Raw genomic sequence first — 24,045 nt, 5'->3', positions numbered from 1 at the left:
TCCGTCGCATGCTGGACATTCGGAATATGGTTCGCCGCGTTCAAAGTATCGATCGTAGGTGACTAGACGACCAAACTATGCTTTAGTTTTATCTTCTTTCGATTCCTTCATAGAGGACTCTTTCTTGTCCACGTTGTTGCAGACCAAGCTTCTTTATTGGAGGTTGCTTCGAGCCGGTTGTGTGGATTTCTGGTTTGAATATCCAGAGCTTTGTACGTGGAGATAGCGACGTTTGAACGGATGATGATTTGCAATGAGCAGAGTTATTATTTATCCACGACCTTCTTCGATTCCTTGATAGAGAGTTCTCGTCTCTCTTTCTCTGTTTCGAAGAAGATTTTTTTAAAATGTTTCGTTGTGCGGATTATAGTTGGAATATTTAGATTTTCGTACATGCAGGTAGATAATTGAGTGGATGGTGATTCGGAAGAAAGTAACTAGGATACGATCGCGATCACGATCACGATATTTTTCGATTTCTTGATAGAGGATTTACCTCTCCCTATTTGAGAGAGGAAGATGCTTTAGAGGGATTTGATTTGGTTCGGCGAATTGTGATTTGAATATTGAGAGTTTCGTGCATGAAGATAGGATTGTTTGAATGGATAGTGATTTGAATAAGATCACTAGTCTACGACCATTCTCGATACTTGCGTTTTATCTCCTTTCGATTCTTTGATGGAAAATTTTCTTCTGTTTTTCGCGATAAAGCTTCTTTACAGAGATTTTGTTTGATTCGGAATAACGTGACACTAGTCTGTGATCATCCACGATATTTTACGATTCCCTGATACAGGAAATTCCTCCCCTATCCGTTTTGCGGAACAAGGATTTTTAAAGATACACCGTGCATTTATAATAGAACAGCAGTAGAACTATAACAGGCGAAAAAAGAACAACACGTATTTCCTTTAATACGATAAGTCTCAATCGACGCGTAATCGAAGTTGAGCCGATCAAACGCGTTATTTTTATTCGAGATTAAAAACGCAAATGCATGAAAACCGCGGATGTTTTCAGAGAGTGCGTGTGACGAAGCTTTATCGAAAGCCACGTGCTTCTAGCGCAATCATCTACCTCCGTCCTTAATTAAAATGTAGAGTAACAAACAACGCGTTGAGCAAATAAAACTCAATACCGGAATTAAAAATACGCAAATGATGATCCGCCGTGCGTTCTTAATTTACATCCACGGCTCTCGTGACTTTCAAATTATTATCATAATCTGGTCGAACGAGTGACTAGCAAGATATTTATTTTCATTAAAAATCCTAGTTGTTATTCAGCACGGCAACGTGCGCGTGAAAATGTTTCCAACGTGATTGAAAGAAAACATCAGATTTTCTAATTCTGCTCTGATAAATCTTACAATTAATAGAGAAATATAGGAAATATAATTGATCTTTCAGTTTGTGATGTTCTTCTAACGTTTTAAATAGGAATATTCGAATGATCCAATATAGAGAGGAAACGTGGAGAAACGAATGATTTCAAGTAATAAAAGATTTTATCGGGTTTGTCAATTACAAATTTCAATTCTGCTAATATATGCTGGTGGATTCATTTATACAATACGGAAATTAATTTTATTGTTTGTGTTATTTTAGTATATTAATGTTAATTGAAATAATGGTACAATAATAATAGGATGCTAATTATGCTAATTAAAGTTAAATAATGACAATTATTATAGACTCCCGTATATGTAATTTAGCCCACTGTGATTTTATTTGCCTACAAGAGAAGAAAATATAAATTCAATGTTCTATAGAACTGTTAAACAATATTAATTAATTGTTTAGGATATAAATACTATAATCAAGTTTCACTTTCTCATCGCCCTTTATAAAGATGTGAATTTAACAGCTCTCGTCATACAACATTAAATTACATTCTGATTAGACAATTTGAACCTATTTACTTTTTAATAATAATTAACTTTTCTAAACATTTCGTAAACATTTTATCCTCGGATACTTTTAGATAACATCGTATACAAACTTCCCCGTTTTAAAATTTAGCATCTTAAGCGATATGAAATTCAGAGTATCACTTCAAAATGCAATCTCTCGTTTTCTAAACCGAAAGAGAAACTCAAACGGCAATCACTCGTCTTATCTACGCTATTATCAATTTCTCGATAAACCAATCGGTCAACCGTACAAAAGAAACAATCTCGTTCATATAATGTTTTCTTTGTACTCCACGTAAAATGGAATTCAAATTACTCCATACACTTTTGAAAAAGATCGCCAGATTGGGTAGGTCATTGTCTTACGTTGCTCCCATATAATAAGAACGCTATCTGTCCATTAATCTAGACACAGTTCAAGCACGGCAACGCGTCCCCTAGGATACACAAACCCTTTTCTTTCCCCCTGCTGGTGGCTATTATCGAGGCGAGGGAGAGAGAGAGAGAGAGAGAGAGAGAGAGAAGAAAGCAGAGAGGCAGAGGTCGTACTATGTTCAGAAACGAGAATAAGCCTAGACACTGGACACGCCAGAACGCTGCCAATTCTCCATTGTCCTTGGCAATCGGCCATTCTACCATTTCACCTGTACTCTTCGTTGGGGTGAACATTTTTTGGAATTACCCAGGTGGAAAATTTTGTTGCAGAACGTTGATTTTTATTCTATTATTAGACAAGACATGTCATTACGTGTACAGAGAAATATATTTCCGGAGGTTTTGTTTTGCGAGCTTCATTAACCAGCTTTCACTCTGTTGAATGAGGTATGATAATATTTTTGAAGAGTTTGTGTCGCAAAGTCAATTAGAGAATTTTGATTTCGATCGATGAATTATTAGTTTCTTTCGTTTTATGAAGAAATAATAGACGCACGAGGCTTTTTGTTTTACATTATTTTGTTAAACTACGTACGATCAATCTTGTTTTGTTGAGATAAACATTTCACAGACTTGCTTTCACGTTTGTACGAAGGTGCACTCTGTTGTAAAAAACACGTTTGCGAAAGAAAGACACTTTGCGGACAACCTAATATAACGATGAAGCTGAATTAAATGTACGGAAGATATCGTTTTTTAGAATTTCACAGCGAAGGACGAATCAAAGGATTTTGATTCTGTTGAACAAAGTAATACGACGAATACGGATTATAATATAAAATATTATTTTTGGAGATTTTCTTGCAAGATGAATTAAAGAATTTGTATTCCACTGGATGAAATATGTCAAAGAATTGTTTCGTAATTTTTACTAAATTCCGGGATTCTGGAAAATTTTATTTTTACATATCTATTATACTGCTCTAACATACTAATCCAACTTCCGGAAATAAAATCATTTCATATCGTTGAAAATAATGGAAACATCGAATCGATATAGATAACCGAATAACCTACATTCCAAAGATAACAGATATGAAAATAAATATTTTTAAAAATGTACAACATACGCGATATAAGTTTCTATAAATTACAACTCGCAATTGTAAGAAATCAGTTACATGATTTACAGTAACACGATGTACAAGAAATATAAGTTGAACGATAAAGTTTGAAAAAGTGACTACTCACCGGTCAGAAGGAGTAACGCCACGGTCGAGTCCATTCCCAAAGCCGAAACTCTTTGAAACGCAATCAATTCAACGCATTCTCGGAACATTCCTGTAACAAGAATTACCAGGTGGTTAGGGAACGGAGCAAAAAGCCGGGATCATAGGGTGGCAAGTAGTTTGGAACAGTGTACGTTTTGCTATGATGGATTTTGGGAGTTTCTTGCGGGCGTCGGAGACCGGACGGAAATGGCTTTCCAAGCGATTAATTAGGATAGAAGGTTCCAACGGATTGGTCGGTGATGTATCGATGTTTGAGCGGTAAATACGTTTACTACCCGCATTTATTCGATAAATTTCGCTCGAGGGGTCGTCAAAGTCTATATTAGGATATTATATATAATTCTATACTATGAGATATATACTGGGAATATTATAATATAACGCTTTATATAACTTTATGTATTTATTTATATCTAAAGGATTCGTTTGTCATAGAAGAAAATTAGCTTCTAACTAAACAGAAAAGGTGAAGAAATTTATCCTATTCCAATTTTTTTCCTATTTATTTATTTTCTATTTCCATTTATCCTGTTTTATAATTTAAAATTGCTTCTGTTTAGAAAAACAACCTTATCCTTTTATCAGCAGGTATTTTCTACCTCCGAGTTAAATTGGACATAAGAATCCAAAGGGATATTTAAAAAATTCATTTAACAATATTTATCTTAATCTGAAACAACTTTCATTTCATACGAGAAAAATCGACTTCGGCCAGGTACAAGTTGATCCTACCAAATTTGTCATAATTCTGTTCAAAATAATGAAACTGTTTCCTAGCACGGTATTAAACAACTTTCGTTCATAAAATCAACTTAATCCATGTAACGTAGAATCGAGTCAAACTTCGAAACGACATTCGCTACAAAACCTACCGTGGCACGAACTAATTCCCATTCATAAGAACAACTTCACCTAGAAATGTAAAATTCATGCAACTTTTCTTGGAGATTTCATAGGTTTAGCAAGAGATATTTTGCCAGCCTATCTTATAAAATCGTTTATACTAATACAACTTATGAGCTGCAATAGAGTTGATTTTTTTAAAACTTTGTTAACGTACTTAAGACAGAACAAAGCTTCGTTAAAAATCTAGAAAATTACGAATCCTTTATTGTTCCTCTTTGTTTTTCCCCACTATGCAGTGTAAATAACGGTTCAATCGATTAAACTGAAGCTATTGGAACGTCATGATCTTAAAGATCATTCGTATTAATAAGACTTAAAGATCCATAAAGGAACGTTTTACTGAAAAATCGTTATCACACCTAAACGCGAATAACAGTTGCAGATTTGTTATCGTCAACCTCTCTTTTGTATTATTCCAAATTGAAAATTGTGTTTCTATATTTTAAGTTCATTCGGGTTGATACGATTCAAAAATCGCGCTGCAGCGTGAGATTTCTCAAAATGTCGTTAAAAAAGTTAAGAAGTAAATCGCACTTGTAAATGTTTTACCGTCACTCTCGCTCGTTCTACTGGGTTGGCAACTAAGTGATTGCGGATTTTGTCATTACCATCTAATAACAAAATCCGCAATCACTTAGTTGCCAACCCAATATTACGTATCACGAGTTAGGTTTGTATGTTTCGTATTGCAGTCATTCGTATTGACGTAATTCGAAAATCTCTCAGGATTTCTCTAAAAGGAGTGTCGAAGAGGATCGAACATTTGCGAATCTTTTATCTTCGTCATCCTAATTTCACGTCATTTTACGGGGTTAGTTGGACGAGTTTTGCGAGAGCTTTAACGACGGAGACAGCCTGGAGAATCAGAGGGCGAATTAGCATGCTGCATACGCATCTGTTGACCATTAATCAATTAGCGCGATTCCACGAGCATGCAGGCGGTGTAACGACTGTCCAAGCGATAGAGTGTCCCCGTGGCGTAAAATTTCAGTTAAATGGCGCACGCTCGTACTACGCGCGTGTTAAATGATCACGTCGAAAACCGCGGCGAGAGTAAAGTTTAATAACGCGACAGAAACGGCCATCGTCAAACCGTACCGACCAGACCCATGGTGGCCGTACGAAATTATTCGCTTTATGGTGCAGTGGTGTATTGTGGTTGTTCATGGTGAAGGATAACGCGCAATGTTTTCGGGAATTTGGTTGGGTTATTGGACGTGAAATGCCGGTGAATGGGCATCGTTGGTGAGGATTATGAGGTGTGTTGTATAAATGGAACGAAAGCAGGTGTCGAAGATAAATGTGATTTTTGCTACATTTTTTTAATGAACTATCACAAAAGAAAATGGTAAAATTGGAATACCATTGATACATATAAGAAAGATCAGCTTCATCTTTTTATCAGTTCTACTATTTCATTGCCGAAATATATGGCGAACGCCAAATTTTCAACAAAACAAATGAGCGTATGAGAGTACGCTGAATAAATCGAATGAAATCGCGTGTCGTATATAAATGTGATTTTTATCAGGTTTTTTTAATTAATCGTTGCGAGTAATAATAAAACATGGTCAATATTGGTAAGAGTCTCTTAGAAGCCATAAAAATCAATTCTCTTCTTTTTTTATAAGTTTCACAATTTTACTGCCGAGGTATATAATTAACGTTCGACTGTCAGAAAATAAATAATTCATTTCCATAATTTTTGTTATCGAAGAAACATGGCATAAATAGTAATGACAGCATCTAGACTCGAGAGTCAAAGTTAGTAATCGATAATTGGAATCTAAATCTTAATAAATTCGATATCCTATGTCGTTTTTAAAAAAATAAAACTACCTTTTGCCTTCATTTTTCTTAACGAAGTGGAATCATTCGATCATTCTACATAGAATTAATTAATATTCACGTGCCAACGAAAGTATTTGAGAAAATTCTACGATTTCCAATCCTTCGTATAATTCTTCCTGAAAATATTTTTAAAAATATTCACCTCATTGTAATATATTTCCTGTTACAGTTAACCAATAAATAATTCTTACCCGTGTCACAGTTCGATAAAGCTATTAAACGTGTTCTACATCTGTTAATTCTATAAAATTCTATAAAGACGTGCTCTGAAAAAGTAACATGATGTACAAGTGAAGGAATTTCTGTTCGAGATTCCTCGAATGTCCAACGTTGGAATTGAAACGTATTAGGCTGAACGCGGGTACACGTATAAACCGGTCGATAAGCGATAAGATTGATGATGGCGTGGTTAAGATATTCATTTATTTCTGAAGAGTGACACGCTATTTTTCAGGACGCTCTTCGACGAGCGTAATACATTTATCTTAATATTTCATGCTGTCCAGAGAGCCGAAAACGTGTGTGCGTGTGTATATATAGAACGAATGTAACTGCGAACGTTGGAAATAGAAAGAATTACACGACGTTTTTTTATTTTTTACCATTCACATTTTATTCTATTCTAACTCTAAGGGATAACAGTAATTGTAGCTTTCCATTTACATTATACTCTTTTTATTCTTCGTATAAAGCTTTTATTTAATATTCAAGGGTCGAAGATATCGCGATATATAGTAAATGGTAATATACGATAAAAGAAATATTTCATCCCCTGTGTATAAATTGAATTTTAAATTTCAAGGCGATTCATCTCCCTATCAACTTTGGAATATATCATCGTATTCAAATTCTCTTCTCTTTCTTTTCTTTTTTCTTATGCAAGAGGTCTAAAGTAGGTATAGTTAGATATTATAAATGAAAGAGAGGAAGAGATTTTACGATATCGACATATAAAGAACTGTTCCTTTCTGCCTAGGATATTCCCACTATCAAAATATAGACAAAATTGAAATCAAATATGAAACTACTTTGCAAAGTGTTTCAACTAACCCTTCATTCCTTCAAGATTATATTTTATTCAGTTTTTGATCATTCTCCCAAATTCCCGGGTGGTCAATTCTTCGCTTTCTCAAGATCTTTCGATAAAACATCAGAAAATAAACATTAACAATATCCTCTATCCTTCGATTCTATCTTTTTATTCTCATTGTTTTACTATTTTATACTCATAACATGCCACTCTCTATCTCACAATTCTCCGTTCTTTGTTTGTCCTTCTAATCATCCTTCGTCATTCCCCAACACAGAAATTAAATTACCAGAACGTAATATTAATTGCTTACTACTAACTCATGCTACCAGTAATTACTGTAGCGGCACATGAGTCAGAGGACGATGCGAATCGAGAGCGACTCATGTTGTTATTTTGCCTCGGGACATTGACACCGTCTTGGCGCACAGAATGTAACGATAAATAAACTCCGGGCAAAATTTCCGATTTTCCCCCGACCAGTATAAACAAGCGGACGCGATCGCAAGGAAATGAATTACAATCAGTTATCAATCAGTTATCAACGAATTATCAGCGATCTAATTAACGTGTCATTAACGATCCTATTTTACGACTTATACATTGTACGAGAGACTCAACGAATATAGCCTGTATACTAATTTATTATTTTAAATATACTCGACGGTTCAACGACAAGCAATAACATTTAATAAATCTCACGATCAAGCGTCCTCTATACACCTCCTCCACATTACTATGACTACCTATTATTAAATAATTAATTAATTGTTCACATTTTCAGAGCGATAGAAAAACAAGAAAAGAAAATTACAGTCAAAAATACTGTTCCCTATCCTTCAATTTTGTCTTTCACCCCTATCCATCCTCTCTACTCGTCTTCCATCATCCGTGAAAAAATACGCGTACCACCAAACTCCTAGTTCCTCGATTTCTTTTTCGTGCAGCAGACTAAAACTCCAAGTATCCAGAATCGCACGTACTCTGCACCGCGGTATAACTTCAAAAAGGCCACGCACGCTGCTGTAGCTGGTTGATCCCAGCGGAACGACGACGACGTCCGGGTTATGGTCGCGTAGGGGTTTACGGGGGTTGTAGGATGGGTGGTTGGCTTTAGAAGCACATTTCGTTGACCGGACAGAAAAGCACGGGAATAGTTCAGTAGGGATGGTGCGGTTGTACTGGTGTCCGGAAGCGCGACGACGGTCATTTTTCACGGCACGGACGTCCGTTTCTGGTCCACGATCACCGCGAAATACAAACAAAAATGGGGCAGGAAATATGCAGAGAATGAATAGTGGCTTCAACTGACTTGTTTTCCGCGTATACTAACTTTTCTATTGTTTCTTTTTTCTCTTGCATCTTTAAGGGGTTAATGAGTAACGAGGAGAATAATGTTGTTTGTTAAAAGGTGCATAATTGTGCGTACGTACTTCGCGGTCATATGTTACGTAAATTTGCTGGTTTCTTAATGGCTGATCCTTTTATCTTACTTTTAATTATCGTGGTTTTCCGTTCTATGCGTAAACTTAATTTTAACATTATAATCGAGAAGGTTAGTAACGATGGTTCCTCTTATGATTACATGAACAGTTTTTCCCTCTTTAAATGAAATTGCATGAAATTTTCATTTTAATTCTTATAATTTTTGGTTGTATCATAAATACTAAGAAAAAGAGATTTGTTCTGATACTTAATTTTACCATTGCCATTGGATATGTAGTTTCCTATATTACTTGATACTTTTTATCCCATCACTGTGTTTTATGGGTTAACTTATTAATGCAACATTCGATGTATATTTATTTACAACAATTTTTTTGCAATTAAAAGTACGCGTATTCCGGAATGTCTACAATTTTCAGCCAAAGTCCGGTAATGAAATAAAAATTCCACCTTTAGGAAACTACGAGAGATTGTTTAATAAAAGAAATTATTCGATTGAATCCTACGATCGTTCACACTTATACACACATGTACTTACGCACTTTATAAAATAAATTCCAAACAGATCATTTTATATATTACGTTCTATTAAACGTTTCTGTTAATCTAAAACCTAAACTTCGAACAAAATAATAAAAGATAACTAAACAGCTAGTCCCTGAAATAACCTAAAGAGGTACTCGACACGAAATAAGTTCAGAAAAACGAAATACTCCGATAGTTGTTGCCAGTGGGTGACTTAGCGACCAACGACAAATATCGTCTGGGTTCTTTCCCCTGTCGATCGTATTTTTTCCTGGTTTATGGTGCGTGCACAAGAATTTACTGTTAAGGTCTCTTAGGGTCTCTTTTTCTTGCACAGCCGAATAGCGACCAGCTTGACTAAAGTAAGCCCAAAAAGGATGATTTATGATCCGACACGGTTCCTTTCCAAGCTTTTCAGGGAAATCGACCCCTGCGATCGCAACGTATCATGCGATATGAGAATGGCGCGGGCGAAAAGAATTTAAGCTCAACCGTTTGATAGGAAGTAGATAGTTGGAAATTGTCCCGAGATGAAAATTTTCGAGAATATTTTGCTAGGAAGCTTGTGACGGAGAAAAATTGAAAATCTTCAATGTTTGCGGTTAGGATAGTTACTTTTTACGGTCTGCTGAGAATATAGAATATGGTTAGAATACGGTTAGGATACGGAACATTTATCAAATCAACAGACACGTGGAACGAGATCCAGATATAAGCAAAACCGTGGCTAATGACCGTGTTGTCGATGCGACGTTGAAGAATAAAAGAAGAAAAAGAAGAAGAAAAAGAATATTGTACAGAAAATATTTTCTTACGAAAAATTATTACATAAAACAACTCTCCATTCAAGAATAAAGCAATATATATTCTACATATTATAATCGTTAAAAAATTTATAACTTTCACTTCTTCCATTTATCGTTCGATATTACAAATTACGCTCAATATATTAATAGTACACAGGATAATGGATATATTACACATATAGTAAGCTTGTTACTAACTTGAGATGCAATCATTACAATTACTAATGTTATGAAATTAGAAATGGAATTGGACCATTTATTAATAATATTTTTAATTTTTCGCCGCCTCTCGAGAAGGTTGCAATATAATTAGTATGTTGTTTAGTAACTAAATGGGTAATCTAACCGTTGTTGCATATGTGCGTAGTTAAAATACAAATAAAATAGAAATTATTTCATACTTTTTAGCGCTTTTCGAAGTCAGTAATATTTTTTTGGCAGAAAATCTTTTATTTCACATTTCGGCAGCTTTTGACGCGACCAACGCGAAAATTCGAGGATCAGGAATCATCAGGATCGTTGCTCATTCGACCCCAAACCGCGACGTTGCGATTTTTTGCAATTTAAATGCAATAACAACGAAGCATTTTCATGGAGGACAATTTCATGGAGAAAGAGTTCCCGTTACAACATCCTCTCGAGTTCGGTTAGCTTTGCAATTTACGTTGCATGTAGCTGCGAATACAAATTGGTTTGATCGATACACCGAGCCAATGGATCACTGTCGAGTTTTAGAACTCTCGTTCATTTGTTGTAAAGAAATGTGTCGTTGTTGCATCGTTGTCGTATCGCTCGTGCGGTGAAAAGATATATCGGAAAAGTTGACGTTTCATTGTACAAGCTTTTATGAGTGTCAACCGTAAAAATATTTGGTGCATGGAAATTATTAAAATGGATTGTTTTTCCCTTGTCTCTATTATACTGACTTATCGCAAATTCCATTTACAAATTTTTTATTTTATGAAATATTTCACGTTCCTGTTAATCATACTCTGTTACTATATCTTCCAAAACTCTGTTCCAAGTATCGAACGAAGATTTTAGCTACAAAGCGCGATATCAACTCCCAAACGTAATTTTTAATGCAGCAAAAATTAAAGACGCAAATAAATAAAAAAAAATCTACAAATAAAATTTCCATCGTTACATACAAATTGTACCAAAGACTTGAGCAGTTTCCTACTCACAGACTAAAAAATAATTTCACGGGAAAGAATCCCCTCTCACATATATACAATCATCGTCAAATTAACATGTAAATGGCCAAACAAAAAATCGACGTTTGCCCTGCCCAATTTCACGCCCGCAAAATCAACCGCATACAGAACGAATAACCAAAGAACCCCCATAGAATCGCGCCAAGTCCCATTCAATCCCTCGATTCGAGAGCCGCTGCTTGTACTCTGCGTAACCATTAAACCACCCTTTGCTCGTTCGCTCGCTATCTTCCTACAGAGAGACACATCTCGAAAACACACACAAAATGGGAAAGGGAAGAAGAAAAATATTCCACGTAAACCAGGAAACGGTAGTTACGTTGAAACGATAGCGCGTAGCGTACAGAGAAAATACGAGAGGAAGATGGATAGGACAGAAAAAAAAAATTATTAAAGGTCTCAACGACGACGTCGACGACGTTGGAACGTTGCTACAACCGGGATCAACCGTTTCAGTATCGCATGAATGCATTATTCGCCTGAAACGCGCCCACCGCGGTGAGTAACCATAGACACGCGTGCAGAGCCTCGACAGATTTCGTTCGATCATGCGACCGAGGGAAAAAAGGTTTTTTCAACCTCTCCTGCCCCGCCGGGGGTTGTCACTTTGCGCCGACGTTTGATGCTTTTACTCTGGCGTCTCTCTCGCTTTCGTTTCTTCTGCCGTTTCTCCCTTTCGTTTTTCAAAGCTTTTTGCATCGGTGAAAAGAAGCCAGGAACCGGGCACGGGAAACACCGACGACGACGACGACACGATTTCCTCTGGCCGTCGTCGTCGTCGGTGGTTTTTACGGTATACACGCGTCGAGAGCATCGCGAGCGTAACTCGCCTATACGGCGAATGGCTATACGTTCGTTACAACGAACTGCATGGAAAAGGGAGATTTTTTCGTTGATATTCGATTCGTCACGAGAAAGGGAGCCTTTCAGGGGCTGTTTCTTTTCCCTTTTTCTTCTGTATCTTTCTGCCAGTCTCGTGGCAGTGGTTCGAGTCGAGTGGTTGAAAGGGAACGTCGATGGATGGCTTGGTTTGATCACGTTAGAGACGGTTTGACGACGTTCTTTTGGCGACTTTCGGAGTTTTCGGAGTTTTCAGAGGTTCGTTGGTCGCTTGATAGAGTTTCGGAGCGAGAAATTCGTACGATTTGGGATTTGAAGCTTTTTGCAGCCTGGTATCGTGATGTTATTAAATTGGAAACTTCAGTCAAATGGAACCCGTTTCATATCTCTTTCCAAGCAATACGAATTACGTTTGAGCTTTCCACTTTTATAATTGTCGACGATTGATCACGATCATTCGAGTATTCGCTAATCGATGACAAACATTTGCGGGCTCTATCAATTGGAATTTTAACTTGAATCTTCGAAAGATTCGAAAGATCTCTTATGCAATTGCAGAGACTGATAAACGATAATCTGTTCCGTATTAACGAAAGCGGACGAATTACTGCATTTGGTAGTATCAATGTTAAAGATATCGTCGTTCCTGCTCTTAGATCATTTTTCATAACACATTAATTATCTGAATCAGTTCCAAGAATTCCTGCATTCTGATGATTCTTATAGATCTACGCTATTGCAGCTATCTAGAAATAAACGATGTAATTAATTACCGAAGATGTATATACACTGAGATTATTTAATTTTCTATTAAGATGCATGGAGTAATCACGTAAAGATCAGCTCCATCAAATACCTGATATTTCTGAAAATCCGCATACACTTGAAGTTTCGTTTGAAAAAACATTTCATATGCACCCTCCTATGCCACCCTAAATCACAAGAAACACAGTACTGTTATATCGTAGATAGATCGTCTAAGAAATATCGGGTGAACCATAAACAATGTTGCGAAAGAGCCTAAGTGCTGACCACTTGATCAAAAGGGCCTGGAAACTTCAATGGACCAAGCGGCTCATCAATGTGTCGTCGATCCTTCAGTCGAATAGTTACGCGGTAAAAGCCCTACGTGACCATGTCTGTGGACGGTTGCGAAACGCGTAAATTGTGGGGCTATGAGAAAAGACAAAGGAATGCTTAACCCTTTCGCTTCGAGCGCCGCTTATAGGCGGCACCCGCAAGATGACCTGTGGGTACGAGCGTCGCATATAGGCGGCAACCACGCGACGACTCCTGGATCCGGCACCCCGTATATCCGACATCCAAATGATGCATACACAAGTGCTATCTGTAGTCGATAATATATTTTTTCTTTATCGGCAGAACATCTTCCGTTGATTTATTGACACATTGGATTAATCACTTCTTAAAGTTACTCGTTGTTGAAACAACATCGAAACGTTTCACGCAATATATTTCAAACATCCAAACGATCGTATACTGTTTCATGCTAAAAAAATCTATTAAATTCATTGACAGTGAAACGATATTTCATATACGGTTCGTACGAGAATTACTGTTATTTAAGACTTAGGGAAACGTACATACAGCAACCACGCACACTGTGCGTATTTCTGAAGCGCGTTTCCGTTCAGCAACAGTACGTTGGCGGATTGGACTGCCGAAGCGAAAAGGTTAAGGAAGAAAGACGAATTAACAGTAAGTTGAGAAGTCAGAGAATGTGGCCAGTTTTGTGAGAGAATGTCGTTAACGTTGTCGAGGAGGGTGGTCCGTGTAAAAGAGAGCGTTGGAACTGTGGTGACGAGAGTTGTAAATTAACTATTTAGTTCTGTTAATTATAGCACATTATTGTATTTAGTTCACGTTAAATAATCATCATTTGCTGTTTAATCCATTCTAAATAAATAAAAAAATCCTACAGTACCTGAATTTCCTCGACACGTTCGATACTCCTTTACGTAAATACTTCTTCACCCACACGACAAAGAATTCTCGTCGTATCCTGAAAATTACATGTCTCGATGCATTTCGTGCCGGCTTTCGCTTAAGGATACCCTCCGGTAATGGAAACCATTATTACGGCGAATATCGAAAGGATTTTGCGGGTAAGCGGGCAAAGGGAAGGGGGACGGGCGGAACAGGATCGGGTTTAATCGGTGGAAAATCTACTTTGCCAGAAAATTACGATATTGAATTCGTTGGCACTTTAACAAGTCCCCCACGGGCCGAGTCTTCGCCGCGATCGATCGATCGCAGAAACTCGGCCTCGCTTTTGTCCGCCACCGCGATACGTCTAAATCGCTTATCCGAACGTCTCTGCGTTCTCTCACCTGTTGAATACCAAAGAAAGTTCGCTCGGCGGGCGCGTCGATACGCCACCGCGCTCAGGAATAACGAGAAAAGGGTCTCGCAGTTGGTTGCGCGCGAATAATAGGTCAAAACCGGTCACGTGCCGACCTTTTCCTTCCTTTCGTTCGTTCGAACGATCCCTTTCTCTTTCTTTCATTTTTTTCTTTTTTTTTTTTTGTGGGATACTTCGACGCGTTCTGATGTTTCGTTTCATGTCTCGTTTTAGAGGAATTTTCAACTTCGCATACAGTGGCTGACGAATGAAAGTATTCGAACGCTTAACCGTAGAAAACTTGTATGCATATATCGTGTACGTTATATAAAATATTTTGAAATTTTTATTGTAATATTATAAGAGTATTGTAACGAGACGTGACTCGTGATTCTGTCAATTAAATTTGGAAACGATTTGGAAATGTAAGTGGAAGTTAGGAAGGATTTATTGCGAATGTACATTTAGTGGAAAATTAGTACACTGAAGGAATAGCCAATTAAACTCGTGAAAGTATTTGAACATTTATCATAGGAAATTTGTATGTTTGTTTCATGTGTATCATATGAAACACGAAATTTGAAATTTTGTTAGTATCACAATGAGACACGACTGTCGTGGTTACATTGTTAATATTGATAACCAATCTGAAAATGTATGTAAAAGTTACAAGAGATTTATTCCAATTATATAGTTGGTAAAAATGTAATATATGTATAGTCTGGACAATTATGTTAAACATATAATGAGTGTTAAAAGTAGTTACATTAAACATTAAGGCGTACCAATATACTGAATAATTCATTGTTTATAAATTATTATATTTAGATACATAATACTTTTATAATCTCTGTGAAGAATCACCTACACTAAATATCTTAAAACTTCTACGTACATTTTCAAATTTGTTTCAAATTTTACCAATGTAATCATTATAGTCCACTTACGTTATGGTGCTAATGAAACTTTTATGTGTTTCGTACACTACTCATACTAAGAACACGAGGCAAAATATAATTTGTATTCACAAGGAATGCCTACAAGTTATAAGAAATAATTTCGTATTAGACTCATATTAAGAACACAAGGCAAAATATAACATGTGTTCAGAAAAAATACCTATAAATTATAAGAATAATTTCCTACAAGATTCATATTAAGAACACAAGGCAAAATATAATTTGTATTCACAAGGAATGCCTACAAGTTATAAGAAATAATTTCGTATTAGACTCATATTAAGAACACAAGGCAAAATATAACATGTGTTCAGAAAAAATACCTATAAATTATAAGAATAATTTCCTACAAGATTCATATTAAGAACACAAGGCAAATATAATTTGTGTTCACAAGAAATGCCTACAAGTTATGAAAATAATTTCGCACAAGACTCATATTAAGGACACAAGGCAAAATATAATTTGTATTCACAAGGAATGCCTACAAGTTATAAGAATAATTTCGTATAAAACTCATATTGAGAACACAAGGCAAAATATAACATGTGTTCAGAAACAATACCTACAAGTTATAAGAATAATTTTGTAAATAACTGTATGCATGAGAAAATGCGAAGTTGGTCTGTCGTTTCAAAATACTTGAAAAAAATATGTAAGAGCTGTATGAGCAGAATAATAACAAAGGTACGGAGATACGCAGAAAAAATGGGGAAACGAAGCGTTTGTTTTGATGGTACGACATGGCACCGATAACAGACGACAGAAATCAAGAGCAGAATTTTCATTAAGCGAAGGAACATACTTTTCGCTGTACTTTTTCCAATGAAATTTAATAAAATGTCATGCTAATTAAATATTTACTTTCAAACATTTTTCGCAACACAGATGTTGACTCTTTGACGCTAACACATGTTCATGGATGGAAGCTATATAATAAATCGTATGACAAATTATACAAAAAATATTCGACACAGAATGGTTTGTACTTTCCATTTATACGTTTTCTTTTTCAGCAAACGTACAACCATATAACAACGAAAATGTAATAAACGCGTTACAATATTCACGGGATATGATTTTATGTAAAAGAAAAATAATCTTATATAATAAATAAAATAATAAATGTAATGAATAAAGTCTCAATATTAAGAGATTAAAACGTTCCTCCTAACTCACTTTGCACATCTAAATTGCACAATAATTGTCCAAAAAGTTTCACTTTTATAAATTCATTACAGCAACGCGTTAACTATTTTTAAACTGACTTACTTATACTCAGAAAAGCTCTAAAATCTTTTTCAAAGTCGTCTAAAGTAAAAAGAAATCTTACGTGTAATTCCCTATGTTCGTGTCAATTTTGACAAAAAAAAAAAAAAGAAACAAACACGTACTTGTATCGGTCGTTTCTCCGCAGAACTTCTCACTTAACGTAAAACAAAAGGAAACTTTTTACCGACCTTCCACATCGGTCCATAGCAGCCTTCGGTGTTTTCCACGACCTCCACAATGAAACGCACCAAAGTTGCTCCATTATCACGAAAAACACGTTTACTTCACTATCGAGAAGACCGGTAACTAATCGAAAGTTTCGCGATACGACCAGCTCCGTACGGCTTAACGCGATTAACCGAAGAAAGAAAGGGACGGACGTGAAAGGTCACGGTTGTTTAGCCGGCCGAACTTGTCTAAATGCAAACACAATAAGCCTCCGGTGAGGGTGCGAGTCACGTAACGTCGCGTAAACAAGCTGTAACGCCGACGGCGACTCATTATGAGATCCAATAACGCGAGTTAAGACATCGTTATGCGACACAGAGCAAACGAAACTGTCCTCGACTCGTTACCTGGGCCCGACTAATCGCGACTAAGCTTGAAAATCGATCACAATTGACGCTTGGCGAAAGGTCGTGGAAGGGATGTCGTAATTCTCTGGCGATGATTCGACTGCGGATTTTCATGGATTTTTATATCCTTGCGAAATATTTCTATTATTACGACTGAACGTATACATTATATGCAAATGTATGGTCATATTATGCAAATGGAATTTCGATAGAAAATTGTTTTATATTGTTATACTTTTATGAACATGATCGACGAAATAGAATTTCAATAGAGAAATAGAGAGCTTCTCGATAGAATTTCGTATATGCGTATACATTATAAACATTTTTCACATTTTTGCATTCGCAAATTTCACATAAGCTTATAAAAAGTGTACGTTCTAGTTACAACAAATACTCTATTTTGGATATTTTATATATATATGCATTTGTGTAGATCGTGTGCAATTTTGGGCCATCGAATTTTCCACAAATGCATAACAATAAACAATTTTGGACACTAATAAAACATAATGTTTTTTATGAATTAAAAGTTTTTTTTTTAGTTTGATAAATATACAGCGTGTTACGATTCTTTGATCCAACTTTATTAATTTGTTCTGTAGCAGGCTTGACCATTAGTTAAATAAAATATAATGACCAAAGCAATACAAAATACCTTATTTTTAGTAGATATTATATTGAAATAATTATATGTTTCCTACAAATTATTTCATTATTTAATCGTATTAGAAATGTAATATATATCATTAAAAACGATGAAACAGTAAGGGGCCAAGTGGAACGGAAATTTATTCATAATAATTCGTCAACAAAGTAAATTGTACAATGTGAACGTATACTTTAAGCATTAAGTAAAAAATGCCGATCAGACATTTGTGACCAATTGCATACGTTACAACCTAATGGAAAACGAGAATAAATTGCTAATAACCATAATCGTTAGTGTTAATATCCTCTATCAAGATGTTTACTGTATTTTTATTAGAACTTTTCAATAAAATGTTAATTTATTAATATTAGGTCGTCCGAAAAGTTCCTTTCGTTTTATAAGGAAATAATGGATGCATAACATTTTCCGTTTTATATTATTTTATCCAATTACGTATAAACCATTTTGTTCTATCAAACTAAAGATCACAACGTTGGACGGAGTTTGTATAAAGATGCGTTGTAAAGATGTTGTAAAAGACGTGTCTGTAAGAGAAAAACACTTTCCGGACAACCTAATATTATCGTATTTAGCTACATCCCGTTGGGAGGGGGCGATTTATTTAAATGTTTAAATATTACAAACCTTAATGTTGGTATACGCTATTTATATATTATATACCCTTCTTTAAACCACGAACAACAAGCAAATATTTATATTTTTCCCTAACACCCTTATTCCGCTTTCACAAGAGAGAAATCCACTCTCATCCCCATCCATCTACAAGCGCACAGAGACTCGAGAGAAAAGTCATTTCGAAAATCCCCCTTTTCAATCATCGCATTCCCCGCTTCTTCAAAATCCATCTCACTGGGTTCCCATATACATCTCTGACTGTTTCCATTTCCTTCCTTCCCCTCCTGTGTCCTCCAACGCGTATTTATAACGGCGTTATCGATCGACACACAGGTTCACGGGACACTAATTGAATAGCCGTGCCTTATCAGATGCCACGAGTGCGCTCGTCGCCGAGCAGATCGAGCTTTTTTTCGTCGTCGCCTCTTTCCAATTTACCGACCAACGACTCGGTGCATCGTGACAGACGACAAGGCTGAAGAGCGGAACGGAGTGTCGCTTCGACCACTTTAACGAGCTCCTCCAGTTTCCTCTTTTCCAGCGAACCCTCTCTCGCCCCCTCCCTCCTTTCGTCCTCGTTTTATCTCTTTTTCGACCTATAACTCGCTGTTATTTAATTCTTCGGCCATCCTGTTTTCTAGTAAGCGTTAGAAACGACGACACCATTAGTGATCACTAGATCGCGTACTTTCATGCAAATTTATACCGCTGTGGACGTAATTAAAAGGATGGAAGTTAGATAGAGACTCGTTTTACATATTGCAAGCGATAAGAAATATCCTATTTCGAGAAATGTCATACACATTTGTCTTGTATTTTTTGCTACGTTAAATACGAATCCTGTGCATCTCCTGCGTCTTCAAGTTTTGCATAAACGTAGGAAACGGCACGGTCCGGTGATTACGTTCCGCATTTTACGCGTCAAGCGAGGTCTTCAAAATTCTTCTGTCATAATAAAATTATTTTGTCATAAAAATCGCAGAAGAGTATTTTTGATATATTTGTGATTCTTCGTGTTTAAATGTAAACAGTGGTCGGCTGACTTTCTTACATTATTTTTCTACACTTTTGTGTCTCTCGTAAGTCTCAAAAACCGTAATTTTCTGACACACGCATTTCGAAACGTTTTTCCACGTTTGAATGGATCGTGCGGTTAAGGATCGAAGAAAAACGCAAAGATTTGGAACAGCGTAGAATATTGAAATATTACACGGTGGAATTTGGAGAATGTTCGAATGAAAATTCGCTGCAACTGTTTCTGAATGATCGAAACTCCGTGTGGCGCGACGCGGTGAAATTACAGGACGCAATTTATGTGACGCTCGAGGGACGTCCCGGTAAAGGATACAAACTAGGACCATTTTTAAACGTGTGTTCGTAAAGTGCTAGCTAAACCTTATCTAAATTCCGCACCCACTTTATCAGTGAAAACGATTGCAGTTGTCAGTCTCTGGAATCGCTGTGGCGGCTTTTCAACCTTTCGCTTGTCAGATAAAAGAGAGAAAGGCTTGGTTGGCTTTCGAAGCGTTTGACTTGGAAGCATGTGAAGGAATTTGTAGATTAGCAGATGCTTTGCCAGCTGAAGAAAGAAAGAGGAACGTTGAAGAGGGAGGAACAATTTCTTGTATTGCAATTTGCTCTAGTTCACCGCACGTATTAGTTTAACGTACAAAACGGTTATCAATAAATTATTATAATTTATGGAAAAGTTTCTATGAAATTTCTCTTCATATTATTCTCTACTGCTTTTAATGATGCGAGTAAAATATAGTCATTCATTTAGAGAAATAAAGATGGACACTTTTAACGTGTAGGTAAATATGTTGTACTCAGTTAATTATAATTGAAATAGTACGTCGAAAGTTAACAAGCACATATATTGGTTTGGCAACTAAATGATTGCGGATTTTGTAATTATCATCTAATGACAAAATCCGCAATCACTTAGTTGCCAACACAATAATTATCAAATATGTAAGTACATGTAATTGGTTTTTCGTTTCGACAAAAATAGGCATTTGTATTTTCAATAAAATACAACAAATCCGATAGCGGCAATTTTTTATATGGTGAAAACAATTAATACGTAAATTATATATATATATTTTTTCTGGGTACTAATAATTGAAAACTCTATTCGTTTTAATTGCTCTTATACGCGCTCAAACTATTCATTCAGACCACGTGCGATCAAGAAAATATTAAAGTCAGAGTCCTAAGCTAACTAGCTTCCTATCTTACCCTAACTTCCTTATCCAAATCCTTAACTTCTTCCTTATCCTTAATCCTTAACCCTTAATCCTTCCGAAATCCTTAGCTCCTTAGCGAAGTGCGAAAAATAAGATTTAAAAACCAAAAGTCCATCTCATCATTCTATTTCGTGTAATAAAAATCCAATCGCAGAATCATGGAATCGCTGAAGCGACCAAGATCATCGCTAAACTGTGCGTGTCTATGCATTTATGGGAAATCGAAATGTGCAAACACAAGATGTTTGAATTAAAGATGTATAGAAGATGTATAGAACGTGCAAAGTAAAGCGTATCTAGCACACACGTCATGATATTTAAAGGATGAACCACATTTCTATCTAGGTTACATTCCTCTGGTTACATTCGTAAATGGGCTTTGGATGTTTGCGCAAATCGGTATTTTCATGAACACGTTTCAAGAAACGGAGGTTGGGCACGGGGAAAGTCTTTCTCTTCTTCGTACTCTGCACTCTTTTATATAGTGGCGGATAAAAGAAGGTTTATAAAATAGAAAATGTTGCAAGGGTGTCATAATTTTTCAAAACGAATTTATTTTTAACGATAAGAGCAACGAATAAATATGACACAGGGTGAGTCAATAAGAAGTAGTAATTAAATTAATTCGTTATCTATTGGTTTCATCGAAAATCATTTCAAATGAATTACGCTGTATTTCAGTGGATGAATCATCGACACGATAAAAAGCTTTCGATACGATAACATCGATTTGAAACTTTATGTATCCTTCTGTATATTATAGTGAAACAATTTTAAACTCTCTTTTATCCGCTGCTGTATTATTTATGTATGACTTCGTGCATTCTCGCGCCTTTAAATTTCTCATGAATGCATAATCTGCCGCGATCTATTCGTACAAATCTGAATTTTCATAATCGAAAATCATGGCAAAAATTATCGGTCGACTCGGTAAAGACGCGACGAGTGAAACGACCGCCGTGAAATGTAATAAGTGACGGATATAAGATCGCCAGAGCCGCGAATACCTAGCAATCTCCGTTTTCCACGTTCTCCATTTCCACCCTTCTCGCATAATGTGGCTTCTTTGTCCCTCTCCAACTCCTCGCCTTTTCCTTTTCCAACCAACGCAGCCAGGTACTAAAAAGGAGAATTTATTTTCTCCGACGGTTCATCTTCGATTCAGTCGATTGTCATAGCGGACACTCTGGAGGACACTTGGAGAGGACGAAGCTGGCTTAATGAGAAGCCGGAGCTGGGTGTAAATATTCTAGCAGAGGTTGGAGGGACTTCCAGACCGCGGAAAAATCACAGCTACCTGGAGCTAGGTTCCTGCTGCTGAACGAAGGATCGGGTCATCGGTGACCTCTTCAGCCGCGGTGAAACGCCTCCGGTGAAGAGAATTAATTGAAGCGCTTGGAACGCGAAGAGGGTGAAGAGAAGAGGTACGGGTTGGATCGGTTTTGTGTGACGCGAAATTTATGTAGCAGTTATATAGCAGTAGGTAGCGCATTAGCATTCCCAGGGAAATTGATAAATTGTGTGTGAATTTATGTTTGGTTGTGACGCGAAGGAAATTTTAAAGCTGGAAACGTTGAGGTGAGAAATTGAAAATATTCGGCAGAATAGTTTCTGTATGTTGCAGATATTTCAGTATTTCGGAGGAAATTGATGCGTGAATTAATTTTTAATTGTGATATGACGGAAGCTCTGTAGTATAGAATCATTGGGGCGAGAAATTGGAAATATTCGCGAGAGTAGATTCTGTATGTTGCGGATATTTTAGTGTTTCGGAGGAAATTGCTGGCTGAATTAATTTTTAATTGTAATATGCCAGGAGCTTTGAAGTATTGAATTATTAGTATTAGAATTTTTGAGGCTGAAAATATTTGGAAAGGTAGTTTTGTATGTTGTACATATATTAGTAAGTGTAAATTCATTTTCAATCTTAAAAGTATAGAATTATTGAGAAATAGAAAATATTTGAGAGGATAGTTTCTGTACTGTTCACGAAATTCGAGGGAAATTTATAAATCGATAAATGTGGAATTACTGGGTTGGCAAACTGACAATACTTTTAGGAGGATTTTGAAATATTTTATTGTTTAATACTATGCATGTTGTATACGTACACAGTATACCCAGGAGACTTGAATTTTGTAGAAAAGTTACAAATTAGTCTTTGAATCTAAGTGGCAAAATTCTATAGAGATAAACAATTTACAAGACCATCGTGTTAAGTTTTACTTCTCCTCTTAAAAATTGCTGTATTTAATACATTTCTAGTAAATAAAACCGTGGTGAAGAGACATCCACTTGCAAGTAAAGCAAGTTAATCGAGTTTTAAGTAGAATGCCTCGGTCGCTAGTCAGACACGGGAAACTCTAGAAGTTGGGCAGTCAGATCGTCGCACGACAAGCAGGAACAAGAATTTTGCATTTTCCTTCTACAAATTGTTCCGTAATAGCTTCTTCTATTTACGCGGCTTGTACCGTGTCAAAAATTAAACTCGAGAACCAACTATTTTCCAAATTATATAGAGAAGAATAAGAAACTAATTCGTGACAGTTAATATTACAAAAAGCAAAGATTCAATGAAGAAAATAATTTGCATGCCCTTTCACTGCACAATCAGACTTCTTCTTACTCTAAAAAAAAAAGAGAGAAAAAACATAAAGAAAGGGAATAAAACAAAAGAATAATTAAGAAAAATAATTCCTTTGCACAGAGAACAATCTCGACGGCACGCAACACATCACAGGGATCGATCGACAGCTTCCGTTTCCTGGAGAAACCTCGGGGTGAGCGTCAACGGTAACCCGCTGGAAGTTGAATAGCTGAGCCCGAGGGGTAAGACAAGGACGGCCAAGAGTTATGCATTATGATTCGCCGTTCGCAGGCCCCCTTTTCACCCTCCGCCGCCAACCTAATAGCATCACTTGTTGCACGGGCCGAGAGCCTCTGTGACCCCGCTCCAACCCCCTCGCTTCGTCGAAATCTCGAGCTGAGAGCAAAACTATTGCTCGCCAACCACCGTTTCTCAAATCTGCAGACCGGGAAAGTCCCGTCTGGAGGATAGCGAACCAGTCGTCTTATGAATTTCATTTATCTCGCGGAGCATCTCGCACGCGAACGACGTCGCGTCGCGTCCCGACGCGTCC

The 24,045-nt window shown here is 36.6% G+C and overlaps 1 protein-coding gene across 5 annotated transcripts in view; it reads right to left on the bottom strand.

Moving 5' to 3' along the window:
* LOC122566114 (Down syndrome cell adhesion molecule-like protein Dscam2) overlaps positions 1-24,045 on the bottom strand; it is a 314,600-nt gene that overhangs the window by 149,370 nt on the left and 141,185 nt on the right. For all 5 annotated transcript variants that reach the window (XM_043722870.1, XM_043722867.1, XM_043722868.1 and 2 more), the window contains exon 3: positions 3,539-3,628. In XM_043722870.1, coding sequence (XP_043578805.1) covers positions 3,539-3,626 — 88 coding nt within the window. In that variant the 5' untranslated portion in view covers positions 3,627-3,628. The remainder of the gene's footprint in view (positions 1-3,538; positions 3,629-24,045) is intronic.

The sequence above is a fragment of the Bombus pyrosoma genome, linkage group LG3 (assembly GCF_014825855.1).
Source record: "Bombus pyrosoma isolate SC7728 linkage group LG3, ASM1482585v1, whole genome shotgun sequence".
Lineage (NCBI taxonomy): Eukaryota > Metazoa > Arthropoda > Insecta > Hymenoptera > Apidae > Bombus > Bombus pyrosoma.
This window is presented reverse-complemented; position numbering and strand designations above follow the sequence as displayed.